The 25,474-nt window shown below is 56.2% G+C and overlaps 5 protein-coding genes across 7 annotated transcripts in view; 4 read left to right on the forward strand and 1 right to left on the reverse strand.

The window, feature by feature from the left end:
• The window catches only part of LOC105489360 (katanin catalytic subunit A1 like 2), a 277,022-nt gene that overhangs the window by 198,451 nt on the left and 53,097 nt on the right, over positions 1-25,474 (reverse strand). The gene's annotated exons all lie outside the window — the stretch shown is intronic.
• On the forward strand, positions 1,150-3,021 carry LOC139360147 (elongin-A3-like). The gene is made up of 2 exons (XM_071085863.1): positions 1,150-2,689; positions 2,858-3,021. The coding sequence occupies exons 1-2, from the start codon at positions 1,150-1,152 to the stop codon at positions 2,974-2,976; spliced, it is 1,659 nt and encodes a 552-aa protein (XP_070941964.1). The 3' UTR covers positions 2,977-3,021.
• LOC139360148 (elongin-A3-like) lies at positions 7,527-9,413 on the forward strand. The gene is made up of 2 exons (XM_071085864.1): positions 7,527-9,053; positions 9,231-9,413. The coding sequence occupies exons 1-2, from the start codon at positions 7,527-7,529 to the stop codon at positions 9,366-9,368; spliced, it is 1,665 nt and encodes a 554-aa protein (XP_070941965.1). The 3' UTR covers positions 9,369-9,413.
• LOC139360149 (elongin-A3-like) lies at positions 13,929-15,800 on the forward strand. Its single transcript, XM_071085865.1, has 2 exons — positions 13,929-15,468; positions 15,637-15,800. The coding sequence occupies exons 1-2, from the start codon at positions 13,929-13,931 to the stop codon at positions 15,753-15,755; spliced, it is 1,659 nt and encodes a 552-aa protein (XP_070941966.1). The 3' UTR covers positions 15,756-15,800.
• On the forward strand, positions 20,313-22,175 carry LOC139360150 (elongin-A3-like). The gene is made up of 2 exons (XM_071085866.1): positions 20,313-21,852; positions 22,012-22,175. The coding sequence occupies exons 1-2, from the start codon at positions 20,313-20,315 to the stop codon at positions 22,128-22,130; spliced, it is 1,659 nt and encodes a 552-aa protein (XP_070941967.1). The 3' UTR covers positions 22,131-22,175.

The raw sequence follows: 25,474 nt of genomic DNA on the forward strand, positions 1-25,474 counted from the left end.
CTGGAGCGAGAACAGTCCTCACCAGAGAGTTCTTCTCCACCACGACAATGTTCCTGCTCATGCCTTTCACCCAACAAGGGCAGCTGGGCAAGACTTGCCGCGGGAAATCATGAGGCGTCCACCTTACAGTCCTGATTTGGCGCCTGCTGACTTCTTTTTGTTTCCTAGACTTAGAAAATCTGTAAAAAGCGCCCAGTTTTCTTCAGTTAACGATGGAAAAAAGATTTCATGGAAATCGTCACATTCCCAGGACCCTGGGGGTTTTAGAGGGATGGGCTAGAGGGCGGGGAAAAGACACTGCTTCCAAAAGCGCATTGAACTTGATGGAGCCGATGTTGAGAAGTAAAATACACCTTTTTCATTTTTCTCTCTTAATCCCACTTTTCTACGAATGTTGGCAAGTCCCCTCACGCCACGTCAATCCTAGGTAAAGGGTTGTTATCCTCTGTGGGTTCTTCTTTCTACCATTTTGTCTTGCGGTGTTGTCATTTTCGGTTTTACTCCCAAGAAGATTCAGTCATGTGTCTTTTGGAATCCACAGACGTGGAACCTGCGAACACGGAGGGCCAACGGTAGAACTCAGTGGGGTGTGTCCAGGCTGAAATTAACCTAAACAACTTGTGGGGCACAGCAGGCCACCTGACGTGGACCGTCCTGATTGGCCGCATTTTGCTGACGCAATGATTACGTATCGGGGCGGGGTAGCCCAGGGGCCAAGGGCGGTCAGGGCTTCAGCCCTGGGTGGGCCTGGGGCTGGCTATATAAGGCCGGGCTCTGGCACGGGAGCTCCACTCGGCCTTGGACGGCGCACCGCAGAGGTCACTCCAGGCTGTGGCTCCACATCCCGAGGACCAGAAGCGGGCCTGCTCAGCTGTCTGCAAGGACCGGCGCTCCAGACCAAGTGGCCGGCTGCACCGAGGACTGAGCTTGCTCCAGGTTGCCGTGACTCCACGCCCGAGGCCTGCGGTCTGCGAGGACCAGCGCCCCAGAACCAGTGGCCCGCTGCTCCGAGGACCGAGCTCCCTCCAGGCTGCGACTCCACATCCCGAACCGGGCAGCGAGGACCCGCGACCCCAGACTTCGTGTCCTGCCGCCCCCAGGACAGAGCCGCGACCGCCGGGACAGCCAGGCCTGCACAGCTCTGCTGAGATGGCGGCAGGCTCCACTACGCTGCACGCAGTGGAGAAGCTGCAGGTGCGGCTGGCCACTAAGACGGACCCGAAAAAGCTAGAGAAATATTTGCAGAAACTCTCCGCCTTGCCCATGACGGCAGACATCCTGGCGGAGACTGGAATCAGAAAGACGGTGAAGCGCCTGCGGAAGCACCAGCACGTGGGCGACTTTGCCAGAGACTTAGCGGCCCGGTGGAAGAAGCTGGTGCTTGTGGACCCAAACACCGGGCCTGATGCACAGGACCCCGAGGAGAGCGCTTCCCGAAAGCGCTATGGGGAGGCTCTTCAGGACCAGGAAAAGGCCTGGGGCTTCCCAGAGAACGGGACGGTCCCCAGGAGCCCACCTGACAGTCCTGAGCACAGACGGACAGCACACAGAACACCTCCGGGGCTCCGGAGACCTCACCGAAGGTCTCCCAGTCGCGAGCACAGAGCCCAGAGAAAGCGCCCCAGAAGGGCCCCAGCTGATTCAGGCCCCCATCGGGCCCCTCCATTGCACACCGCTCCCCTCCCGACGCCCGAGGGCCCTGAGCCGGCTGTGCCCGGGAAGCAACCCGGAAGAGGCCACGCTCACGCCGCTCAGGGCGGGCCTCCGCTGGGTCAGGGCTGCCAGGGCCAACCCCAGGGGGAAGCGCTTGTGAGCCACAGCAAGGGGCACAAATCGTCCCGCTGGGCTTCCGCGCAGAAATTGCCTCCTGTCCAGGAAAGCCAGTCAGAGAGGCTGCAGGTGGCCGGCGCTGATTCCGCGGGGCCGAAAACGGTGCCCAGCCATGCCTTGTCAGAGCTCTGGGACCCCTCAGCGGCCTGGATGCAGGCCAACTACGATCTACTTTCCGCTTTTGAGGCCATGACCTCCCAGGAAAAGCCAGAAGCACTCTCCGCACCAACGTTCCAGGAGGAAGCCGCCTTCACTGGACACAGAGTGAATGCAAAGATGCAGGTGTACTCGGGCTCCAGGCCTGCCTGCCAGCCCCAGGTGCTGACGCTGCGCCAGCAGTGCATCCGGGGGCTTAGACACAATCCGGACGCCCTCGGCGACGTGGGAGGGGTCCCCTACTCGGTTCTTGAACCCCTTCCGGAAGGGTGGACGCCTGATCAGCTGTATCGCAGAGAGAAATACAATCACGCACTCGCTGGGGACACAGATGAATTATGGAGGATTCATTGTCTCCAGGACTTCAAGGAAGAAAAGCCACAGGAGCACGAGTCTTGGCGGGAGCTGTATCTGCGGCTTCGGGACTCCCGAGAGCAGCGGCTGCGAGCAGTCACCACGAAAATCCGATCTGCACTTGAAAACAAACCCATCCGCCGACAGACAAAGATGATCTGTTTCAACTCTGGGGCCAAGACGCCTTATGATGCTTCAAGGAGGCAAGAGAAGTCTGCAGGAGCCGCTGACCCCGAAGAGGGAGAGATCAAGCCAGCCTCCAAAGCCGCGGGCAGCAGCCACGTTCCCTCCAGCCGGGGCGGCGTGGGCGGTGGCGATAGGGGCGGTGGCGGCCTGGTGGGCGGCGGGGACGGCGGCCACGGCGGCAGCAGTGGCAGCAGCAGCACGAGCAGCAGCAGCAGCAGCAGCAGCAGCAGCAGCAGCAGCAGCACGAGCAGCAGCAGCACGAGCAGCAGCAGCAGCAGCAGCAGCAGCGTCCTTCACCGGCTCCCTGAGAAGAGGGCCAACCCCTGCCTGAGCAGCAGCAATGAGCGCCCGGCGCCCGCCGCCAAAACCCGGAAACCGGCTGCCAAGAAAGTGGCCCCGCTGATGGCCAAGGCAATTCGAGACTACAAGAGGAGATTCTCCCGAAGATAAACTCAGGACTTGCCTTAGGGTTAAAATCTGGGGGGAGGAGGAACAATGCAAAGTCAATGCGGGTTGGGGAAAGAAACTTCCAGTGGACACCAGAACCTTTGGCTTGGTGCAAAGTTGAGCCTCTGCATTCTGCAGGTGTCAAGTGCTGGCCCTGTGATTTTGCCTCCCACACCCAGCCACTGCCTCCCTGCTTGGAGGCCACCTCAGAATTCAGAAGATGGGAACGCATTCGGGTCAACTCTACTTTGGCTGTTCACTGATCGTTTTTTGTTTTTTGTTGTTTTGAGACGGAGTCTGGCTCTGTCGCCCAGGCTGGAGTACAGTGGTGCCGTCTCAGCTCACTGCAAGCTCTGCCTCCCGGGTTCACGCCATTCCCCTGCCTCAGCCTCCCCGTAGCTGGGACTACAGGCGTGCACCACCACGCCCCGCGAAGTTTTTGTATTTTTTAGTAGAGACGGGGTTTCACCGTGTGAGCCAGGATGGTCTCGATCTCCTGACCTCGTGATCCGCCCGCCTCGGCCTCCCAAGGTGCTGGGATTACAGGCGTGAGCCAGCGCGCCCGGCCACTGATCTTTTTCTAATTAACGACCTAGTTGCAATCATAAACTAGGTACCACATGTGAGATTTCCGTTTTTCCTTTCTTTTGAAATCAGCGAGTACATGAGGACTTCTTAGACACAAACTCTCAATCTGTTAGTTGGCACTGATAACTGCCACTCCATAAAATGTTTTGTGGTTGTCGTTGCTGTTGTTTTGTTTTAAAGAAACGGCCGGGCATGATCCTGTAATCGTGAGCCATCCTCCTTTGGGAGGCCGAGGAGGGCAGATGGCTTGAGCCCACAGGGTGGAGACCAGCCTGGGCCAAATGGAGAAACCCCGTCTCCACAAATGATACCACAATTAGCCTGGCGTGGTGGCACGGCCCCTGTGGTCCTCTGGTCCCAGCTTCTTAAAGGACTGAGGTGGCAGGATTGACTGAGCTGGGCGAGCGGAGGTTGCCGTGACCTTTCCTCATTCCACTGCACTCCAGCCTGGGTGACAGAACCAGAGCACGTCTCAAAGAAAACCGCTATTTCTTTGAAGAAAGGAACTATCGGATTTCATGAATAAATGCTAATAACTGGTACGATGGCGAAGTCAAAATAGTTTCACTAAGCACCGCATACAATCATTCCCAATCTTTTCACCCAGAGCCCCTACGAAAGGTTGGCGACACCTTAACCAGCTTATTGAGGTTCTGAATCAAGAAGTCTAAAGCTGCCAATCAGACTTTCTAATTACCATGAGATGACCAGGTTAACAACCTCGAGTTCACCTCATAGGAGCTTCTGCAAGCTTCGGGGAAGGTTTGCATTCCAACTCAGGGCATTTCTTGGCCTCACGCGGGCTGGTAATCACAGGTCCGCGTGCCAGATATGACACACGCGAGCGCACACACACGCACACACGCCCCCCCACACACACACACACAGACCCCCTTGCGTATATCTCATTCTTATGGGTGTACCAATAGTGAGGGGCAGAGAGAAAGACACAAAGACCTAAGCCGCAAGGCAAAACCGAGCAAGGGCAGTCCAAGAGATCAAAGTCCTGTGCCCTGGGCTGTCAGCAGAATGGGTGCTGGGAAGCTAGCTTCTGGAAGCAGGCACCTGAGTGGATGCAGGTGCAAGTGAGAAGAGGCCTTCAAGCCTGAAGGACACGTATGGAGACAGGACAGGGAGCCACAGAGACACTGCCCTTAAGGAAGACAGAAAAGCATTCGTTCCGGGGAAGGGGACATGATCCAATCAGCGACGGTGTAAAACTCAGACAAGTCCGGGCACGGTGACCCACGCCTGTAATCCCATCGCTTTGGGAGGTCGGGGCCAGCGGGTCACCTGAGGTCAGGAGTTGGAGACCAGCCTGACCAATATGAGGAAATCCCGTCTCTACTAAAAATACCAAACGCGCTCAGGCTTGCCGGCGAGCGCCTGTAATCCCAGCTACTCAGGAGGCTGAGACAGGAGAATCACTTGAACCCGGGAGGCGGAGTCTGCAGTGAGCCCAGATCCCACCATTGCACTCCAGCCTGGACAACAAAAGCAAAACTCCGTCTCAAAATTAAAAACAAAAACTCGGAAAAGCTCCCCCAGCAAGGGCCGGAGACAATGCCAGTCTCTATTTCTCGACAGCAATTCAAGAGAGAATCTCAGGCGGCCTGCAAACCTCACAAGACAGCAGAACATCCTCCCCAAGGCGGAGAAGCCACATGCTCTTTCTGGAGGTGGAGTAGCCACCGATCACCCTGCAGCCCCTCCCCACTCCCACCGAGAAACCCCAGTCCCTCGCAATCAAATCCACTGGCAACAACCTTTCTTCCTGGAAAACGTTTCCCCTGCCAAGATGGAAAACAAACATGATACAAGCAAATACAACTCAAAACACAAGGAAACAATTGGAGCAAGTTCTAGCCCCTCGTAGCTCCTCGATGCCCCCACAATCACGCTACTGCTGAAAACAGCGGCCGCACCCACTAAACTCATTCATGACTGGAGACCGTGACAAACCGTAGCAGATCACTGCTCCCACCGCGACACTCGCTCTCAAAAAGACACAAAGGAAACAAACCCCACACAAACTATAAACCTACCCCAAACAGAATTCAGAATCCACCGAAGGATCCTGCTGGTATATTACTACACTGACCCAGGGTAGTTCAATTCCCTTCCGACCTATTTACAAACTAATCCTCATTCTGGGAGCTCTGGAAGCGTTGCCAGTATTGCGCTGGGGTCCTCTTCGTGAGGGAGCTGGAAGACTGGAAACACGGCAAGCACATTTCCCTCTTTCTCTACATACCACGGAGGGGTAACACACACACACACACACACACACACACACACACACACACACTCTCACACACACACACAGAGAGAGAGAGAGACAGAAAAGTCATGTGAGAATTTAAAAAGTAAGCCAAACCGCCATGGACAGCAGAAACAATAGCTGACATCATAGACATTTCAAATGGTTCTGTTTGCCTCATTCTGACTGAAAGATTAGAGTGGAATTCGGCTGCCCAAACCGTGGCACCAACATCACCTGCAGGCCAGAGCAAGCCTTTCTGAGGAGATTTTAAACAGCCGGTGGGAGCAAGATCCTGAAGCGTTTCTTCCAAGACTGCTAACAGGAGATGAAACGTGGCTCTGCCGGCAGGATCCTGAAGACCAAGCACGAGGCCGTGGCTACCAAGAGGTGGCAGCGCTCCATTCAAAGCCACAGAGGAGCAGTCAAGAGCAGAGGTCATGGCCACCGTTTGGGGGGGATGCCAGAGGGATTCGGCTGGTTGACTTTCTGGAGGGCCAAACCGTGATCACATCTGCTCACTAGGAGAGCGCTTTCAGAAAGTCGGCCGCCAAAGCTGGAGCGAGAACAGTCCTCACCAGAGAGTTCTTCTCCACCACGACAATGTTCCTGCTCATGCCTTTCACCCAACAAGGGCAGCTGGGCAAGACTTGCCGCGGGAAATCATGAGGCGTCCACCTTACAGTCCTGATTTGGCGCCTGCTGACTTCTTTTTGTTTCCTAGACTTAGAAAATCTGTAAAAAGCGCCCAGTTTTCTTCAGTTAACGATGGAAAAAAGATTTCATGGAAATCGTCACATTCCCAGGACCCTGGGGGTTTTAGAGGGATGGGCTAGAGGGCGGGGAAAAGACACTGCTTCCAAAAGCGCATTGAACTTGATGGAGCCGATGTTGAGAAGTAAAATACACCTTTTTTATTTTTCTCTCTTAATCCCACTTTTCTACGAATGTTGGCAAGTCCCCTCACGCCACGTCAATCCTAGGTAAAGGGTTGTTATCCTCTGTGGGTTCTTCTTTCTACCATTTTGTCTTGCGGTGTTGTCATTTTCGGTTTTACTCGCAAGAAGATTCAGTCATGTGTCTTTTGGAATCCACAGACGTGGAACCTGCGAACACGGAGGGCCAACGGTAGAACTCAGTGGGGTGTGTCCAGGCTGAAATTAACCTAAACAACTTGTGGGGCACAGCAGGCCACCTGACGTGGACCGTCCTGATTGGCCGCATTTTGCTGACGCAATGATTACGTATCGGGGCGGGGTAGCCCAGGGGCCAAGGGCGGTCAGGGCTTCAGCCCTGGGTGGGCCTGGGGCTGGCTATATAAGGCCGGGCTCTGGCACGGGAGCTCCACTCGGCCTTGGACGGCGCACCGCAGAGGTCACTCCAGGCTGTGGCTCCACATCCCGAGGACCAGAAGCGGGCCTGCTCAGCTGTCTGCAAGGACCGGCGCTCCAGACCAAGTGGCCGGCTGCACCGAGGACTGAGCTTGCTCCAGGTTGCCGTGACTCCACGCCCGAGGCCTGCGGTCTGCGAGGACCAGCGCCCCAGAACCAGTGGCCCGCTGCTCCGAGGACCGAGCTCCCTCCAGGCTGCGACTCCACATCCCGAACCGGGCAGCGAGGACCCGCGACCCCAGACTTCGTGTCCTGCCGCCCCCAGGACAGAGCCGCGACCGCCGGGACAGCCAGGCCTGCACAGCTCTGCTGAGATGGCGGCAGGCTCCACTATGCTGCACGCAGTGGAGAAGCTGCAGGTGCGGCTGGCCACTAAGACGGACCCGAAAAAGCTAGAGAAATATTTGCAGAAACTCTCCGCCTTGCCCATGACGGCAGACATCCTGGCGGAGACTGGAATCAGAAAGACGGTGAAGCGCCTGCGGAAGCACCAGCACGTGGGCGACTTTGCCAGAGACTTAGCGGCCCGGTGGAAGAAGCTGGTGCTTGTGGACCCAAACACCGGGCCTGATGCACAGGACCCCGAGGAGAGCGCTTCCCGAAAGCGCTATGGGGAGGCTCTTCAGGACCAGGAAAAGGCCTGGGGCTTCCCAGAGAACGGGACGGTCCCCAGGAGCCCACCTGACAGTCCTGAGCACAGACGGACAGCACACAGAACACCTCCGGGGCTCCGGAGACCTCACCGAAGGTCTCCCAGTCGCGAGCACAGAGCCCAGAGAAAGCGCCCCAGAAGGGCCCCAGCTGATTCAGGCCCCCATCGGGCCCCTCCATTGCACACCGCTCCCCTCCCGACGCCCGAGGGCCCTGAGCCGGCTGTGCCCGGGAAGCAACCCGGAAGAGGCCACGCTCACGCCGCTCAGGGCGGGCCTCCGCTGGGTCAGGGCTGCCAGGGCCAACCCCAGGGGGAAGCGCTTGTGAGCCACAGCAAGGGGCACAAATCGTCCCGCTGGGCTTCCGCGCAGAAATTGCCTCCTGTCCAGGAAAGCCAGTCAGAGAGGCTGCAGGTGGCCGGTGCTGATTCCGCGGGGCCGAAAACGGTGCCCAGCCATGCCTTGTCAGAGCTCTGGGACCCCTCAGCGGCCTGGATGCAGGCCAACTACGATCTACTTTCCGCTTTTGAGGCCATGACCTCCCAGGAAAAGCCAGAAGCACTCTCCGCACCAACGTTCCAGGAGGAAGCCGCCTTCACTGGACACAGAGTGAATGCAAAGATGCAGGTGTACTCGGGCTCCAGGCCTGCCTGCCAGCCCCAGGTGCTGACGCTGCGCCAGCAGTGCATCCGGGGGCTTAGACACAATCCGGACGCCCTCGGCGACGTGGGAGGGGTCCCCTACTCGGTTCTTGAACCCCTTCCGGAAGGGTGGACGCCTGATCAGCTGTATCGCAGAGAGAAATACAATCACGCACTCGCTGGGGACACAGATGAATTATGGAGGATTCATTGTCTCCAGGACTTCAAGGAAGAAAAGCCACAGGAGCACGAGTCTTGGCGGGAGCTGTATCTGCGGCTTCGGGACTCCCGAGAGCAGCGGCTGCGAGCAGTCACCACGAAAATCCGATCTGCACTTGAAAACAAACCCATCCGCCGACAGACAAAGATGATCTGTTTCAACTCTGGGGCCAAGACGCCTTATGATGCTTCAAGGAGGCAAGAGAAGTCTGCAGGAGCCGCTGACCCCGAAGAGGGAGAGATCAAGCCAGCCCCCAAAGCCGCGGGCAGCAGCCACGTTCCCTCCAGCCGGGGCAGCGTGGGCGGTGGCGATAGGGGCGGTGGCGGCCTGGTGGGCGGCGGGGACGGCGGCCACGGCGGCAGCAGTGGCAGCAGCAGCACGAGCAGCAGCAGCAGCAGCAGCAGCACGAGCAGCAGCAGCAGCAGCAGCAGCAGCAGCACGAGCAGCAGCAGCACGAGCAGCAGCAGCAGCAGCAGCAGCAGCGTCCTTCACCGGCTCCCTGAGAAGAGGGCCAACCCCTGCCTGAGCAGCAGCAATGAGCGCCCGGCGCCCGCCGCCAAAACCCGGAAACCGGCTGCCAAGAAAGTGGCCCCGCTGATGGCCAAGGCAATTCGAGACTACAAGAGGAGATTCTCCCGAAGATAAACTCAGGACTTGCCTTAGGGTTAAAATCTGGGGGGAGGAGGAACAATGCAAAGTCAATGCGGGTTGGGGAAAGAAACTTCCAGTGGACACCAGAACCTTTGGCTTGGTGCAAAGTTGAGCCTCTGCATTCTGCAGGTGTCAAGTGCTGGCCCTGTGATTTTGCCTCCCACACCCAGCCACTGCCTCCCTGCTTGGAGGCCACCTCAGAATTCAGAAGATGGGAACGCATTCGGGTCAACTCTACTTTGGCTGTTCACTGATCGTTTTTTGTTTTTTGTTGTTTTGAGACGGAGTCTGGCTCTGTCGCCCAGGCTGGAGTACAGTGGTGCCGTCTCAGCTCACTGCAAGCTCTGCCTCCCGGGTTCACGCCATTCCCCTGCCTCAGCCTCCCCGTAGCTGGGACTACAGGCGTGCACCACCACGCCCCGCGAAGTTTTTGTATTTTTTAGTAGAGACGGGGTTTCACCGTGTGAGCCAGGATGGTCTCGATCTCCTGACCTCGTGATCCGCCCGCCTCGGCCTCCCAAGGTGCTGGGATTACAGGCGTGAGCCAGCGCGCCCGGCCACTGATCTTTTTCTAATTAACGACCTAGTTGCAATCATAAACTAGGTACCACATGTGAGATTTCCGTTTTTCCTTTCTTTTGAAATCAGCGAGTACATGAGGACTTCTTAGACACAAACTCTCAATCTGTTAGTTGGCACTGATAACTGCCACTCCATAAAATGTTTTGTGGTTGTCGTTGCTGTTGTTTTGTTTTAAAGAAACGGCCGGGCATGATCCTGTAATCGTGAGCCATCCTCCTTTGGGAGGCCGAGGAGGGCAGATGGCTTGAGCCCACAGGGTGGAGACCAGCCTGGGCCAAATGGAGAAACCCCGTCTCCACAAATGATACCACAATTAGCCTGGCGTGGTGGCACGGCCCCTGTGGTCCTCTGGTCCCAGCTTCTTAAAGGACTGAGGTGGCAGGATTGACTGAGCTGGGCGAGCGGAGGTTGCCGTGACCTTTCCTCATTCCACTGCACTCCAGCCTGGGTGACAGAACCAGAGCACGTCTCAAAGAAAACCGCTATTTCTTTGAAGAAAGGAACTATCGGATTTCATGAATAAATGCTAATAACTGGTACGATGGCGAAGTCAAAATAGTTTCACTAAGCACCGCATACAATCATTCCCAATCTTTTCACCCAGAGCCCCTATGAAAGGTTGGCGACACCTTAACCAGCTTATTGAGGTTCTGAATCAAGAAGTCTAAAGCTGCCAATCAGACTTTCTAATTACCATGAGATGACCAGGTTAACAACCTCGAGTTCACCTCATAGGAGCTTCTGCAAGCTTCGGGGAAGGTTTGCATTCCAACTCAGGGCATTTCTTGGCCTCACGCGGGCTGGTAATCACAGGTCCGCGTGCCAGATATGACACACGCGAGCGCACACACACGCACACACGCACACACGCCCCCCCCCACACAAACACACACACAGACCCCCTTGCGTATATCTCATTCTTATGGGTGTACCAATAGTGAGGGGCAGAGAGAAAGACACAAAGACCTAAGCCGCAAGGCAAAACCGAGCAAGGGCAGTCCAAGAGATCAAAGTCCTGTGCCCTGGGCTGTCAGCAGAATGGGTGCTGGGAAGCTAGCTTCTGGAAGCAGGCACCTGAGTGGATGCAGGTGCAAGTGAGAAGAGGCCTTCAAGCCTGAAGGACACGTATGGAGACAGGACAGGGAGCCACAGAGACACTGCCCTTAAGGAAGACAGAAAAGCATTCGTTCCGGGGAAGGGGACATGATCCAATCAGCGACGGTGTAAAACTCAGACAAGTCCGGGCACGGTGACCCACGCCTGTAATCCCATCGCTTTGGGAGGTCGGGGCCAGCGGGTCACCTGAGGTCAGGAGTTGGAGACCAGCCTGACCAATATGAGGAAATCCCGTCTCTACTAAAAATACCAAACGCGCTCAGGCTTGCCGGCGAGCGCCTGTAATCCCAGCTACTCAGGAGGCTGAGACAGGAGAATCACTTGAACCCGGGAGGCGGAGTCTGCAGTGAGCCCAGATCCCACCATTGCACTCCAGCCTGGACAACAAAAGCAAAACTCCGTCTCAAAATTAAAAACAAAAACTCGGAAAAGCTCCCCCAGCAAGGGCCGGAGACAATGCCAGTCTCTATTTCTCGACAGCAATTCAAGAGAGAATCTCAGGCGGCCTGCAAACCTCACAAGACAGCAGAACATCCTCCCCAAGGCGGAGAAGCCACATGCTCTTTCTGGAGGTGGAGTAGCCACCGATCACCCTGCAGCCCCTCCCCACTCCCACCGAGAAACCCCAGTCCCTCGCAATCAAATCCACTGGCAACAACCTTTCTTCCTGGAAAACGTTTCCCCTGCCAAGATGGAAAACAAACATGATACAAGCAAATACAACTCAAAACACAAGGAAACAATTGGAGCAAGTTCTAGCCCCTCGTAGCTCCTCGATGCCCCCACAATCACGCTACTGCTGAAAACAGCGGCCGCACCCACTAAACTCATTCATGACTGGAGACCGTGACAAACCGTAGCAGATCACTGCTCCCACCGCGACACTCGCTCTCAAAAAGACACAAAGGAAACAAACCCCACACAAACTATAAACCTACCCCAAACAGAATTCAGAATCCACCGAAGGATCCTGCTGGTATATTACTACACTGACCCAGGGTAGTTCAATTCCCTTCCGACCTATTTACAAACTAATCCTCATTCTGGGAGCTCTGGAAGCGTTGCCAGTATTGCGCTGGGGTCCTCTTCGTGAGGGAGCTGGAAGACTGGAAACACGGCAAGCACATTTCCCTCTTTCTCTACATACCACGGAGGGGTAACACACACACACACACACACACACACACACACACACACACTCTCACACACACACACAGAGAGAGAGAGAGACAGAAAAGTCATGTGAGAATTTAAAAAGTAAGCCAAACCGCCATGGACAGCAGAAACAATAGCTGACATCATAGACATTTCAAATGGTTCTGTTTGCCTCATTCTGACTGAAAGATTAGAGTGGAATTCGGCTGCCCAAACCGTGGCACCAACATCACCTGCAGGCCAGAGCAAGCCTTTCTGAGGAGATTTTAAACAGCCGGTGGGAGCAAGATCCTGAAGCGTTTCTTCCAAGACTGCTAACAGGAGATGAAACGTGGCTCTGCCGGCAGGATCCTGAAGACCAAGCACGAGGCCGTGGCTACCAAGAGGTGGCAGCGCTCCATTCAAAGCCACAGAGGAGCAGTCAAGAGCAGAGGTCATGGCCACCGTTTGGGGGGGATGCCAGAGGGATTCGGCTGGTTGACTTTCTGGAGGGCCAAACCGTGATCACATCTGCTCACTAGGAGAGCGCTTTCAGAAAGTCGGCCGCCAAAGCTGGAGCGAGAACAGTCCTCACCAGAGAGTTCTTCTCCACCACGACAATGTTCCTGCTCATGCCTTTCACCCAACAAGGGCAGCTGGGCAAGACTTGCCGCGGGAAATCATGAGGCGTCCACCTTACAGTCCTGATTTGGCGCCTGCTGACTTCTTTTTGTTTCCTAGACTTAGAAAATCTGTAAAAAGCGCCCAGTTTTCTTCAGTTAACGATGGAAAAAAGATTTCATGGAAATCGTCACATTCCCAGGACCCTGGGGGTTTTAGAGGGATGGGCTAGAGGGCGGGGAAAAGACACTGCTTCCAAAAGCGCATTGAACTTGATGGAGCCGATGTTGAGAAGTAAAATACACCTTTTTCATTTTTCTCTCTTAATCCCACTTTTCTACGAATGTTGGCAAGTCCCCTCACGCCACGTCAATCCTAGGTAAAGGGTTGTTATCCTCTGTGGGTTCTTCTTTCTACCATTTTGTCTTGCGGTGTTGTCATTTTCGGTTTTACTCCCAAGAAGATTCAGTCATGTGTCTTTTGGAATCCACAGACGTGGAACCTGCGAACACGGAGGGCCAACGGTAGAACTCAGTGGGGTGTGTCCAGGCTGAAATTAACCTAAACAACTTGTGGGGCACAGCAGGCCACCTGACGTGGACCGTCCTGATTGGCCGCATTTTGCTGACGCAATGATTACGTATCGGGGCGGGGTAGCCCAGGGGCCAAGGGCGGTCAGGGCTTCAGCCCTGGGTGGGCCTGGGGCTGGCTATATAAGGCCGGGCTCTGGCACGGGAGCTCCACTCGGCCTTGGACGGCGCACCGCAGAGGTCACTCCAGGCTGTGGCTCCACATCCCGAGGACCAGAAGCGGGCCTGCTCAGCTGTCTGCAAGGACCGGCGCTCCAGACCAAGTGGCCGGCTGCACCGAGGACTGAGCTTGCTCCAGGTTGCCGTGACTCCACGCCCGAGGCCTGCGGTCTGCGAGGACCAGCGCCCCAGAACCAGTGGCCCGCTGCTCCGAGGACCGAGCTCCCTCCAGGCTGCGACTCCACATCCCGAACCGGGCAGCGAGGACCCGCGACCCCAGACTTCGTGTCCTGCCGCCCCCAGGACAGAGCCGCGACCGCCGGGACAGCCAGGCCTGCACAGCTCTGCTGAGATGGCGGCAGGCTCCACTACGCTGCACGCAGTGGAGAAGCTGCAGGTGCGGCTGGCCACTAAGACGGACCCGAAAAAGCTAGAGAAATATTTGCAGAAACTCTCCGCCTTGCCCATGACGGCAGACATCCTGGCGGAGACTGGAATCAGAAAGACGGTGAAGCGCCTGCGGAAGCACCAGCACGTGGGCGACTTTGCCAGAGACTTAGCGGCCCGGTGGAAGAAGCTGGTGCTTGTGGACCCAAACACCGGGCCTGATGCACAGGACCCCGAGGAGAGCGCTTCCCGAAAGCGCTATGGGGAGGCTCTTCAGGACCAGGAAAAGGCCTGGGGCTTCCCAGAGAACGGGACGGTCCCCAGGAGCCCACCTGACAGTCCTGAGCACAGACGGACAGCACACAGAACACCTCCGGGGCTCCGGAGACCTCACCGAAGGTCTCCCAGTCGCGAGCACAGAGCCCAGAGAAAGCGCCCCAGAAGGGCCCCAGCTGATTCAGGCCCCCATCGGGCCCCTCCATTGCACACCGCTCCCCTCCCGACGCCCGAGGGCCCTGAGCCGGCTGTGCCCGGGAAGCAACCCGGAAGAGGCCACGCTCACGCCGCTCAGGGCGGGCCTCCGCTGGGTCAGGGCTGCCAGGGCCAACCCCAGGGGGAAGCGCTTGTGAGCCACAGCAAGGGGCACAAATCGTCCCGCTGGGCTTCCGCGCAGAAATTGCCTCCTGTCCAGGAAAGCCAGTCAGAGAGGCTGCAGGTGGCCGGCGCTGATTCCGCGGGGCCGAAAACGGTGCCCAGCCATGCCTTGTCAGAGCTCTGGGACCCCTCAGCGGCCTGGATGCAGGCCAACTACGATCTACTTTCCGCTTTTGAGGCCATGACCTCCCAGGAAAAGCCAGAAGCACTCTCCGCACCAACGTTCCAGGAGGAAGCCGCCTTCACTGGACACAGAGTGAATGCAAAGATGCAGGTGTACTCGGGCTCCAGGCCTGCCTGCCAGCCCCAGGTGCTGACGCTGCGCCAGCAGTGCATCCGGGGGCTTAGACACAATCCGGACGCCCTCGGCGACGTGGGAGGGGTCCCCTACTCGGTTCTTGAACCCCTTCCGGAAGGGTGGACGCCTGATCAGCTGTATCGCAGAGAGAAATACAATCACGCACTCGCTGGGGACACAGATGAATTATGGAGGATTCATTGTCTCCAGGACTTCAAGGAAGAAAAGCCACAGGAGCACGAGTCTTGGCGGGAGCTGTATCTGCGGCTTCGGGACTCCCGAGAGCAGCGGCTGCGAGCAGTCACCACGAAAATCCGATCTGCACTTGAAAACAAACCCATCCGCCGACAGACAAAGATGATCTGTTTCAACTCTGGGGCCAAGACGCCTTATGATGCTTCAAGGAGGCAAGAGAAGTCTGCAGGAGCCGCTGACCCCGAAGAGGGAGAGATCAAGCCAGCCTCCAAAGCCGCGGGCAGCAGCCACGTTCCCTCCAGCCGGGGCGGCGTGGGCGGTGGCGATAGGGGCGGTGGCGGCCTGGTGGGCGGCGGGGACGGCGGCCACGGCGGCAGCAGTGGCAGCAGCAGCACGAGCAGCAGCAGCAGCAGCAGCAGCAGCAGCAGCAGCAGCAGCACGAGCAGCAGCAGCACGAGCAGCAGCAGCAGCAGCAGCAGCAGCGTCCTTCACCGGCTCCCTGAGAAGAGGGCCAACCCCTGCCTGAGCAGCAGCAATGAGCGCCCGGCGCCCGCCGCCAAAACCCGGAAACCGGCTGCCAAGAAAGTGGCCCCGCTGATGGCCAAGGCAATTCGAGACTACAAGAGGAGATTCTCCCGAAGATAAACTCAGGACTTGCCTTAGGGTTAAAATCTGGGGGGAGGAGGAACAATGCAAAGTCAATGCGGGTTGGGGAAAGAAACTTCCAGTGGACACCAGAACCTTTGGCTTGGTGCAAAGTTGAGCCTCTGCATTCTGCAGGTGTCAAGTGCTGGCCCTGTGATTTTGCCTCCCACACCCAGCCACTGCCTCCCTGCTTGGAGGCCACCTCAGAATTCAGAAGATGGGAACGCATTCGGGTCAACTCTACTTTGGCTGTTCACTGATCGTTTTTTGTTTTTTGTTGTTTTGAGACGGAGTCTCGCTCTGTCGCCAAGGCTGGAGTACAGTGGTGCCGTCTCAGCTCACTGCAAGCTCTGCCTCCCGGGTTCACGCCATTCCCCTGCCTCAGCCTCCCCGTAGCTGGGACTACAGGCGTGCACCACCACGCCCCGCGAAGTTTTTGTATTTTTTAGTAGAGACGGGGTTTCACCGTGTGAGCCAGGATGGTCTCGATCTCCTGACCTCGTGATCCGCCCGCCTCGGCCTCCCAAGGTGCTGGGATTACAGGCGTGAGCCAGCGCGCCCGGCCACTGATCTTTTTCTAATTAACGACCTAGTTGCAATCATAAACTAGGTACCACATGTGAGATTTCCGTTTTTCCTTTCTTTTGAAATCAGCGAGTACATGAGGACTTCTTAGACACAAACTCTCAATCTGTTAGTTGGCACTGATAACTGCCACTCCATAAAATGTTTTGTGGTTGTCGTTGCTGTTGTTTTGTTTTAAAGAAACGGCCGGGCATGATCCTGTAATCGTGAGCCATCCTCCTTTGGGAGGCCGAGGAGGGCAGATGGCTTGAGCCCACAGGGTGGAGACCAGCCTGGGCCAAATGGAGAAACCCCGTCTCCACAAATGATACCACAATTAGCCTGGCGTGGTGGCACGGCCCCTGTGGTCCTCTGGTCCCAGCTTCTTAAAGGACTGAGGTGGCAGGATTGACTGAGCTGGGCGAGCGGAGGTTGCCGTGACCTTTCCTCATTCCACTGCACTCCAGCCTGGGTGACAGAACCAGAGCACGTCTCAAAGAAAACCGCTATTTCTTTGAAGAAAGGAACTATCGGATTTCATGAATAAATGCTAATAACTGGTACGATGGCGAAGTCAAAATAGTTTCACTAAGCACCGCATACAATCATTCCCAATCTTTTCACCCAGAGCCCCTACGAAAGGTTGGCGACACCTTAACCAGCTTATTGAGGTTCTGAATCAAGAAGTCTAAAGCTGCCAATCAGACTTTCTAATTACCATGAGATGACCAGGTTAACAACCTCGAGTTCACCTCATAGGAGCTTCTGCAAGCTTCGGGGAAGGTTTGCATTCCAACTCAGGGCATTTCTTGGCCTCACGCGGGCTGGTAATCACAGGTCCGCGTGCCAGATATGACACACGCGAGCGCACACACACGCACACACGCACACACGCCCCCCCCACACACACACACACAGACCCCCTTGCGTATATCTCATTCTTATGGGTGTACCAATAGTGAGGGGCAGAGAGAAAGACACAAAGACCTAAGCCGCAAGGCAAAACCGAGCAAGGGCAGTCCAAGAGATCAAAGTCCTGTGCCCTGGGCTGTCAGCAGAATGGGTGCTGGGAAGCTAGCTTCTGGAAGCAGGCACCTGAGTGGATGCAGGTGCAAGTGAGAAGAGGCCTTCAAGCCTGAAGGACACGTATGGAGACAGGACAGGGAGCCACAGAGACACTGCCCTTAAGGAAGACAGAAAAGCATTCGTTCCGGGGAAGGGGACATGATCCAATCAGCGACGGTGTAAAACTCAGACAAGTCCGGGCACGGTGACCCACGCCTGTAATCCCATCGCTTTGGGAGGTCGGGGCCAGCGGGTCACCTGAGGTCAGGAGTTGGAGACCAGCCTGACCAATATGAGGAAATCCCGTCTCTACTAAAAATACCAAACGCGCTCAGGCTTGCCGGCGAGCGCCTGTAATCCCAGCTACTCAGGAGGCTGAGACAGGAGAATCACTTGAACCCGGGAGGCGGAGTCTGCAGTGAGCCCAGATCCCACCATTGCACTCCAGCCTGGACAACAAAAGCAAAACTCCGTCTCAAAATTAAAAACAAAAACTCGGAAAAGCTCCCCCAGCAAGGGCCGGAGACAATGCCAGTCTCTATTTCTCGACAGCAATTCAAGAGAGAATCTCAGGCGGCCTGCAAACCTCACAAGACAGCAGAACATCCTCCCCAAGGCGGAGAAGCCACATGCTCTTTCTGGAGGTGGAGTAGCCACCGATCACCCTGCAGCCCCTCCCCACTCCCACCGAGAAACCCCAGTCCCTCGCAATCAAATCCACTGGCAACAACCTTTCTTCCTGGAAAACGTTTCCCCTGCCAAGATGGAAAACAAACATGATACAAGCAAATACAACTCAAAACACAAGGAAACAATTGGAGCAAGTTCTAGCCCCTCGTAGCTCCTCGATGCCCCCACAATCACGCTACTGCTGAAAACAGCGGCCGCACCCACTAAACTCATTCATGACTGGAGACCGTGACAAACCGTAGCAGATCACTGCTCCCACCGCGACACTCGCTCTCAAAAAGACACAAAGGAAACAAACCCCACACAAACTATAAACCTACCCCAAACAGAATTCAGAATCCACCGAAGGATCCTGCTGGTATATTACTACACTGACCCAGGGTAGTTCAATTCCCTTCCGACCTATTTACAAACTAATCCTCATTCTGGGAGCTCTGGAAGCGTTGCCAGTATTGCGCTGGGGTCCTCTTCGTGAGGGAGCTGGAAGACTGGAAACACGGCAAGCACATTTCCCTCTTTCTCTACATACCACGGAGGGGTAACACACACACACACACACACACACACACACACACACACACTCTCACACACACACAGAGAGAGAGAGAGAGACAGAAAAGTCATGTGAGAATTTAAAAAGTAAGCCAAACCGCCATGGACAGCAGAAACAATAGCTGACATCATAGACATTTCAAATGGTTCTGTTTGCCTCATTCTGACTGAAAGATTAGAGTGGAATTCGGCTGCCCAAACCGTGGCACCAACATCACCTGCAGGCCAGAGCAAGCCTTTCTGAGGAGATTTTAAACAGCCGGTGGGAGCAAGATCCTGAAGCGTTTCTTCCAAGACTGCTAACAGGAGATGAAACGTGGCTCTGCCGGCAGGATCCTGAAGACCAAGCACGAGGCCGTGGCTACCAAGAGGTGGCAGCGCTCCATTCAAAGCCACAGAGGAGCAGTCAAGAGCAGAGGTCATGGCCACCGTTTGGGGGGGATGCCAGAGGGATTCGGCTGGTTGACTTTCTGGAGGGCCAAACCGTGATCACATCTGCTCACTAGGAGAGCGCTTTCAGAAAGTCGGCCGCCAAAGCTGGAGCGAGAACAGTCCTCACCAGAGAGTTCTTCTCCACCACGACAATGTTCCTGCTCATGCCTTTCACCCAACAAGGGCAGCTGGGCAAGACTTGCCGCGGGAAATCATGAGGCGTCCACCTTACAGTCCTGATTTGGCGCCTGCTGACTTCTTTTTGTTTCCTAGACTTAGAAAATCTGTAAAAAGCGCCCAGTTTTCTTCAGTTAACGATGGAAAAAAGATTTCATGGAAATCGTCACATTCCCAGGACCCTGGGGGTTTTAGAGGGATGGGCTAGAGGGCGGGGAAAAGACACTGCTTCCAAAAGCGCATTGAACTTGATGGAGCCGATGTTGAGAAGTAAAATACACCTTTTTCATTTTTCTCTCTTAATCCCACTTTTCTACGAATGTTGGCAAGTCCCCTCACGCCACGTCAATCCTAGGTAAAGGGTTGTTATCCTCTGTGGGTTCTTCTTTCTACCATTTTGTCTTGCGGTGTTGTCATTTTCGGTTTTACTCCCAAGAAGATTCAGTCATGTGTCTTTTGGAATCCACAGACGTGGAACCTGCGAACACGGAGGGCCAACGGTAGAACTCAGTGGGGTGTGTCCAGGCTGAAATTAACCTAAACAACTTGTGGGGCACAGCAGGCCACCTGACGTGGACCGTCCTGATTGGCCGCATTTTGCTGACGCAATGATTACGTATCGGGGCGGGGTAGCCCAGGGGCCAAGGGCGGTCAGGGCTTCAGCCCTGGGTGGGCCTGGGGCTGGCTATATAAGGCCGGGCTCTGGCACGGGAGCTCCACTCGGCCTTGGACGGCGCACCGCAGAGGTCACTCCAGGCTGTGGCTCCACATCCCGAGGACCAGAAGCGGGCCTGCTCAGCTGTCTGCAAGGACCGGCGCTCCAGACCAAGTGGCCGGCTGCACCGAGGACTGAGCTTGCTCCAGGTTGCCGTGACTCCACGCCCGAGGCCTGCGGTCTGCGAGGACCAGCGCCCCAGAACCAGTGGCCCGCTGCTCCGAGGACCGAGCTCCCTCCAGGCTGCGACTCCACATCCCGAACCGGGCAGCGAGGACCCGCGACCCCAGACTTCGTGTCCTGCCGCCCCCAGGACAGAGCCGCGACCGCCGGGACAGCCAGGCCTGCACAGCTCTGCTGAGATGGCGGCAGGCTCCACTACGCTGCACGCAGTGGAGAAGCTGCAGGTGCGGCTGGCCACTAAGACGGACCCGAAAAAGCTAGAGAAATATTTGCAGAAACTCTCCGCCTTGCCCATGACGGCAGACATCCTGGCGGAGACTGGAATCAGAAAGACGGTGAAGCGCCTGCGGAAGCACCAGCACGTGGGCGACTTTGCCAGAGACTTAGCGGCCCGGTGGAAGAAGCTGGTGCTTGTGGACCCAAACACCGGGCCTGATGCACAGGACCCCGAGGAGAGCGCTTCCCGAAAGCGCTATGGGGAGGCTCTTCAGGACCAGGAAAAGGCCTGGGGCTTCCCAGAGAACGGGACGGTCCCCAGGAGCCCACCTGACAGTCCTGAGCACAGACGGACAGCACACAGAACACCTCCGGGGCTCCGGAGACCTCACCGAAGGTCTCCCAGTCGCGAGCACAGAGCCCAGAGAAAGCGCCCCAGAAGGGCCCCAGCTGATTCAGGCCCCCATCGGGCCCCTCCATTGCACACCGCTCCCCTCCCGACGCCCGAGGGCCCTGAGCCGGCTGTGCCCGGGAAGCAACCCGGAAGAGGCCACGCTCACGCCGCTCAGGGCGGTCCTCCGCTGGGTCAGGGCTGCCAGGGCCAACCCCAGGGGGAAGCGCTTGTGAGCCACAGCAAGGGGCACAAATCGTCCCGCTGGGCTTCCGCGCAGAAATTGCCTCCTGTCCAGGAAAGCCAGTCAGAGAGGCTGCAGGTGGCCGGCGCTGATTCCGCGGGGCCGAAAACGGTGCCCAGCCATGCCTTGTCAGAGCTCTGGGACCCCTCAGCGGCCTGGATGCAGGCCAACTACGATCTACTTTCCGCTTTTGAGGCCATGACCTCCCAGGAAAAGCCAGAAGCACTCTCCGCACCAACGTTCCAGGAGGAAGCCGCCTTCACTGGACACAGAGTGAATGCAAAGATGCAGGTGTACTCGGGCTCCAGGCCTGCCTGCCAGCCCCAGGTGCTGACGCTGCGCCAGCAGTGCATCCGGGGGCTTAGACACAATCCGGACGCCCTCGGCGACGTGGGAGGGGTCCCCTACTCGGTTCTTGAACCCCTTCCGGAAGGGTGGACGCCTGATCAGCTGTATCGCAGAGAGAAATACAATCACGCACTCGCTGGGGACACAGATGAATTATGGAGGATTCATTGTCTCCAGGACTTCAAGGAAGAAAAGCCACAGGAGCACGAGTCTTGGCGGGAGCTGTATCTGCGGCTTCGGGACTCCCGAGAGCAGCGGCTGCGAGCAGTCACCACGAAAATCCGATCTGCACTTGAAAACAAACCCATCCGCCGACAGACAAAGATGATCTGTTTCAACTCTGGGGCCAAGACGCCTTATGATGCTTCAAGGAGGCAAGAGAAGTCTGCAGGAGCCGCTGACCCCGAAGAGGGAGAGATCAAGCCAGCCTCCAAAGCCGCGGGCAGCAGCCACGTTCCCTCCAGCCGGGGCGGCGTGGGCGGTGGCGATAGGGGCGGTGGCGGCCTGGTGGGCGGCGGGGACGGCGGCCACGGCGGCAGCAGTGGCAGCAGCAGCACGAGCAGCAGCAGCAGCAGCAGCAGCAGCAGCAGCACGAGCAGCAGCAGCACGAGCAGCAGCAGCAGCAGCAGCAGCAGCGTCCTTCACCGGCTCCCTGAGAAGAGGGCCAACCCCTGCCTGAGCAGCAGCAATGAGCGCCCGGCGCCCGCCGCCAAAACCCGGAAACCGGCTGCCAAGAAAGTGGCCCCGCTGATGGCCAAGGCAATTCGAGACTACAAGAGGAGATTCTCCCGAAGATAAACTCAGGACTTGCCTTAGGGTTAAAATCTGGGGGGAGGAGGAACAATGCAAAGTCAATGCGGGTTGGGGAAAGAAACTTCCAGTGGACACCAGAACCTTTGGCTTGGTGCAAAGTTGAGCCTCTGCATTCTGCAGGTGTCAAGTGCTGGCCCTGTGATTTTGCCTCCCACACCCAGCCACTGCCTCCCTGCTTGGAGGCCACCTCAGAATTCAGAAGATGGGAACGCATTCGGGTCAACTCTACTTTGGCTGTTCACTGATCGTTTTTTGTTTTTTGTTGTTTTGAGACGGAGTCTGGCTCTGTCGCCCAGGCTGGAGTACAGTGGTGCCGTCTCAGCTCACTGCAAGCTCTGCCTCCCGGGTTCACGCCATTCCCCTGCCTCAGCCTCCCCGTAGCTGGGACTACAGGCGTGCACCACCACGCCCCGCGAAGTTTTTGTATTTTTTAGTAGAGACGGGGTTTCACCGTGTGAGCCAGGATGGTCTCGATCTCCTGACCTCGTGATCCGCCCGCCTCGGCCTCCCAAGGTGCTGGGATTACAGGCGTGAGCCAGCGCGCCCGGCCACTGATCTTTTTCTAATTAACGACCTAGTTGCAATCATAAACTAGGTACCACATGTGAGATTTCCGTTTTTCCTTTCTTTTGAAATCAGCGAGTACATGAGGACTTCTTAGACACAAACTCTCAATCTGTTAGTTGGCACTGATAACTGCCACTCCATAAAATGTTTTGTGGTTGTCGTTGCTGTTGTTTTGTTTTAAAGAAACGGCCGGGCATGATCCTGTAATCGTGAGCCATCCTCCTTTGGGAGGCCGAGGAGGGCAGATGGCTTGAGCCCACAGGGTGGAGACCAGCCTGGGCCAAATGGAGAAACCCCGTCTCCACAAATGATACCACAATTAGCCTGGCGTGGTGGCACGGCCCCTGTGGTCCTCTGGTCCCAGCTTCTTAAAGGACTGAGGTGGCAGGATTGACTGAGCTGGGCGAGCGGAGGTTGCCGTGACCTTTCCTCATTCCACTGCACTCCAGCCTGGGTGACAGAACCAGAGCACGTCTCAAAGAAAACCGCTATTTCTTTGAAGAAAGGAACTATCGGATTTCATGAATAAATGCTAATAACTGGTACGATGGCGAAGTCAAAATAGTTTCACTAAGCACCGCATACAATCATTCCCAATCTTTTCACCCAGAGCCCCTATGAAAGGTTGGCGACACCTTAACCAGCTTATTGAGGTTCTGAATCAAGAAGTCTAAAGCTGCCAATCAGACTTTCTAATTACCATGAGATGACCAGGTTAACAACCTCGAGTTCACCTCATAGGAGCTTCTGCAAGCTTCGGGGAAGGTTTGCATTCCAACTCAGGGCATTTCTTGGCCTCACGCGGGCTGGTAATCACAGGTCCGCGTGCCAGATATGACACACGCGAGCGCACACACACGCACACACGCACACACGCCCCCCCCCACACACACACACACAGACCCCCTTGCGTATATCTCATTCTTATGGGTGTACCAATAGTGAGGGGCAGAGAGAAAGACACAAAGACCTAAGCCGCAAGGCAAAACCGAGCAAGGGCAGTCCAAGAGATCAAAGTCCTGTGCCCTGGGCTGTCAGCAGAATGGGTGCTGGGAAGCTAGCTTCTGGAAGCAGGCACCTGAGTGGATGCAGGTGCAAGTGAGAAGAGGCCTTCAAGCCTGAAGGACACGTATGGAGACAGGACAGGGAGCCACAGAGACACTGCCCTTAAGGAAGACAGAAAAGCATTCGTTCCGGGGAAGGGGACATGATCCAATCAGCGACGGTGTAAAACTCAGACAAGTCCGGGCACGGTGACCCACGCCTGTAATCCCATCGCTTTGGGAGGTCGGGGCCAGCGGGTCACCTGAGGTCAGGAGTTGGAGACCAGCCTGACCAATATGAGGAAATCCCGTCTCTACTAAAAATACCAAACGCGCTCAGGCTTGCCGGCGAGCGCCTGTAATCCCAGCTACTCAGGAGGCTGAGACAGGAGAATCACTTGAACCCGGGAGGCGGAGTCTGCAGTGAGCCCAGATCCCACCATTGCACTCCAGCCTGGACAACAAAAGCAAAACTCCGTCTCAAAATTAAAAACAAAAACTCGGAAAAGCTCCCCCAGCAAGGGCCGGAGACAACGCCAGTCTCTATTTCTCGACAGCAATTCAAGAGAGAATCTCAGGCGGCCTGCAAACCTCACAAGACAGCAGAACATCCTCCCCAAGGCGGAGAAGCCACATGCTCTTTCTGGAGGTGGAGTAGCCACCGATCACCCTGCAGCCCCTCCCCACTCCCACCGAGAAACCCCAGTCCCTCGCAATCAAATCCACTGGCAACAACCTTTCTTCCTGGAAAACGTTTCCCCTGCCAAGATGGAAAACAAACATGATACAAGCAAATACAACTCAAAACACAAGGAAACAATTGGAGCAAGTTCTAGCCCCTCGTAGCTCCTCGATGCCCCCACAATCACGCTACTGCTGAAAACAGCGGCCGCACCCACTAAACTCATTCATGACTGGAGACCGTGACAAACCGTAGCAGATCACTGCTCCCACCGCGACACTCGCTCTCAAAAAGACACAAAGGAAACAAACCCCACACAAACTATAAACCTACCCCAAACAGAATTCAGAATCCACCGAAGGATCCTGCTGGTATATTACTACACTGACCCAGGGTAGTTCAATTCCCTTCCGACCTATTTACAAACTAATCCTCATTCTGGGAGCTCTGGAAGCGTTGCCAGTATTGCGCTGGGGTCCTCTTCGTGAGGGAGCTGGAAGACTGGAAACACGGCAAGCACATTTCCCTCTTTCTCTACATACCACGGAGGGGTAACACACACACACACACACACACACACACACACACACACACACACACTCTCACACACACACAGAGAGAGAGAGAGAGACAGAAAAGTCATGTGAGAATTTAAAAAGTAAGCCAAACCGCCATGGACAGCAGAAACAATAGCTGACATCATAGACATTTCAAATGGTTCTGTTTGCCTCATTCTGACTGAAAGATTAGAGTGGAATTCGGCTGCCCAAACCGTGGCACCAACATCACCTGCAGGCCAGAGCAAGCCTTTCTGAGGAGATTTTAAACAGCCGGTGGGAGCAAGATCCTGAAGCGTTTCTTCCAAGACTGCTAACAGGAGATGAAACGTGGCTCTGCCGGCAGGATCCTGAAGACCAAGCACGAGGCCGTGGCTACCAAGAGGTGGCAGCGCTCCATTCAAAGCCACAGAGGAGCAGTCAAGAGCAGAGGTCATGGCCACCGTTTGGGGGGGATGCCAGAGGGATTCGGCTGGTTGA

This window comes from Macaca nemestrina, chromosome 19 (assembly GCF_043159975.1).
Source record: "Macaca nemestrina isolate mMacNem1 chromosome 19, mMacNem.hap1, whole genome shotgun sequence".
NCBI classification, from domain to species: domain Eukaryota; kingdom Metazoa; phylum Chordata; class Mammalia; order Primates; family Cercopithecidae; genus Macaca; species Macaca nemestrina.

Coding starts and splice junctions, on each gene's coding strand:
- LOC139360150 (XM_071085866.1), top strand. CDS start 20,313: ATGGCGGCAGGCTCCACTACGCTGCACGCAGTGGAGAAGCTGCAGGTG. Junction 21,853..22,011: donor CGGCCTGGTGGGCGGCGGGG/ACGGCGGCCACG, acceptor ACCCCTGCCTGA/GCAGCAGCAATGAGCGCCCG.
- LOC139360148 (XM_071085864.1), top strand. CDS start 7,527: ATGGCGGCAGGCTCCACTATGCTGCACGCAGTGGAGAAGCTGCAGGTG. Junction 9,054..9,230: donor ATAGGGGCGGTGGCGGCCTG/GTGGGCGGCGGG, acceptor CTCCCTGAGAAG/AGGGCCAACCCCTGCCTGAG.
- LOC139360147 (XM_071085863.1), top strand. CDS start 1,150: ATGGCGGCAGGCTCCACTACGCTGCACGCAGTGGAGAAGCTGCAGGTG. Junction 2,690..2,857: donor CGGCCTGGTGGGCGGCGGGG/ACGGCGGCCACG, acceptor ACCCCTGCCTGA/GCAGCAGCAATGAGCGCCCG.
- LOC139360149 (XM_071085865.1), top strand. CDS start 13,929: ATGGCGGCAGGCTCCACTACGCTGCACGCAGTGGAGAAGCTGCAGGTG. Junction 15,469..15,636: donor CGGCCTGGTGGGCGGCGGGG/ACGGCGGCCACG, acceptor ACCCCTGCCTGA/GCAGCAGCAATGAGCGCCCG.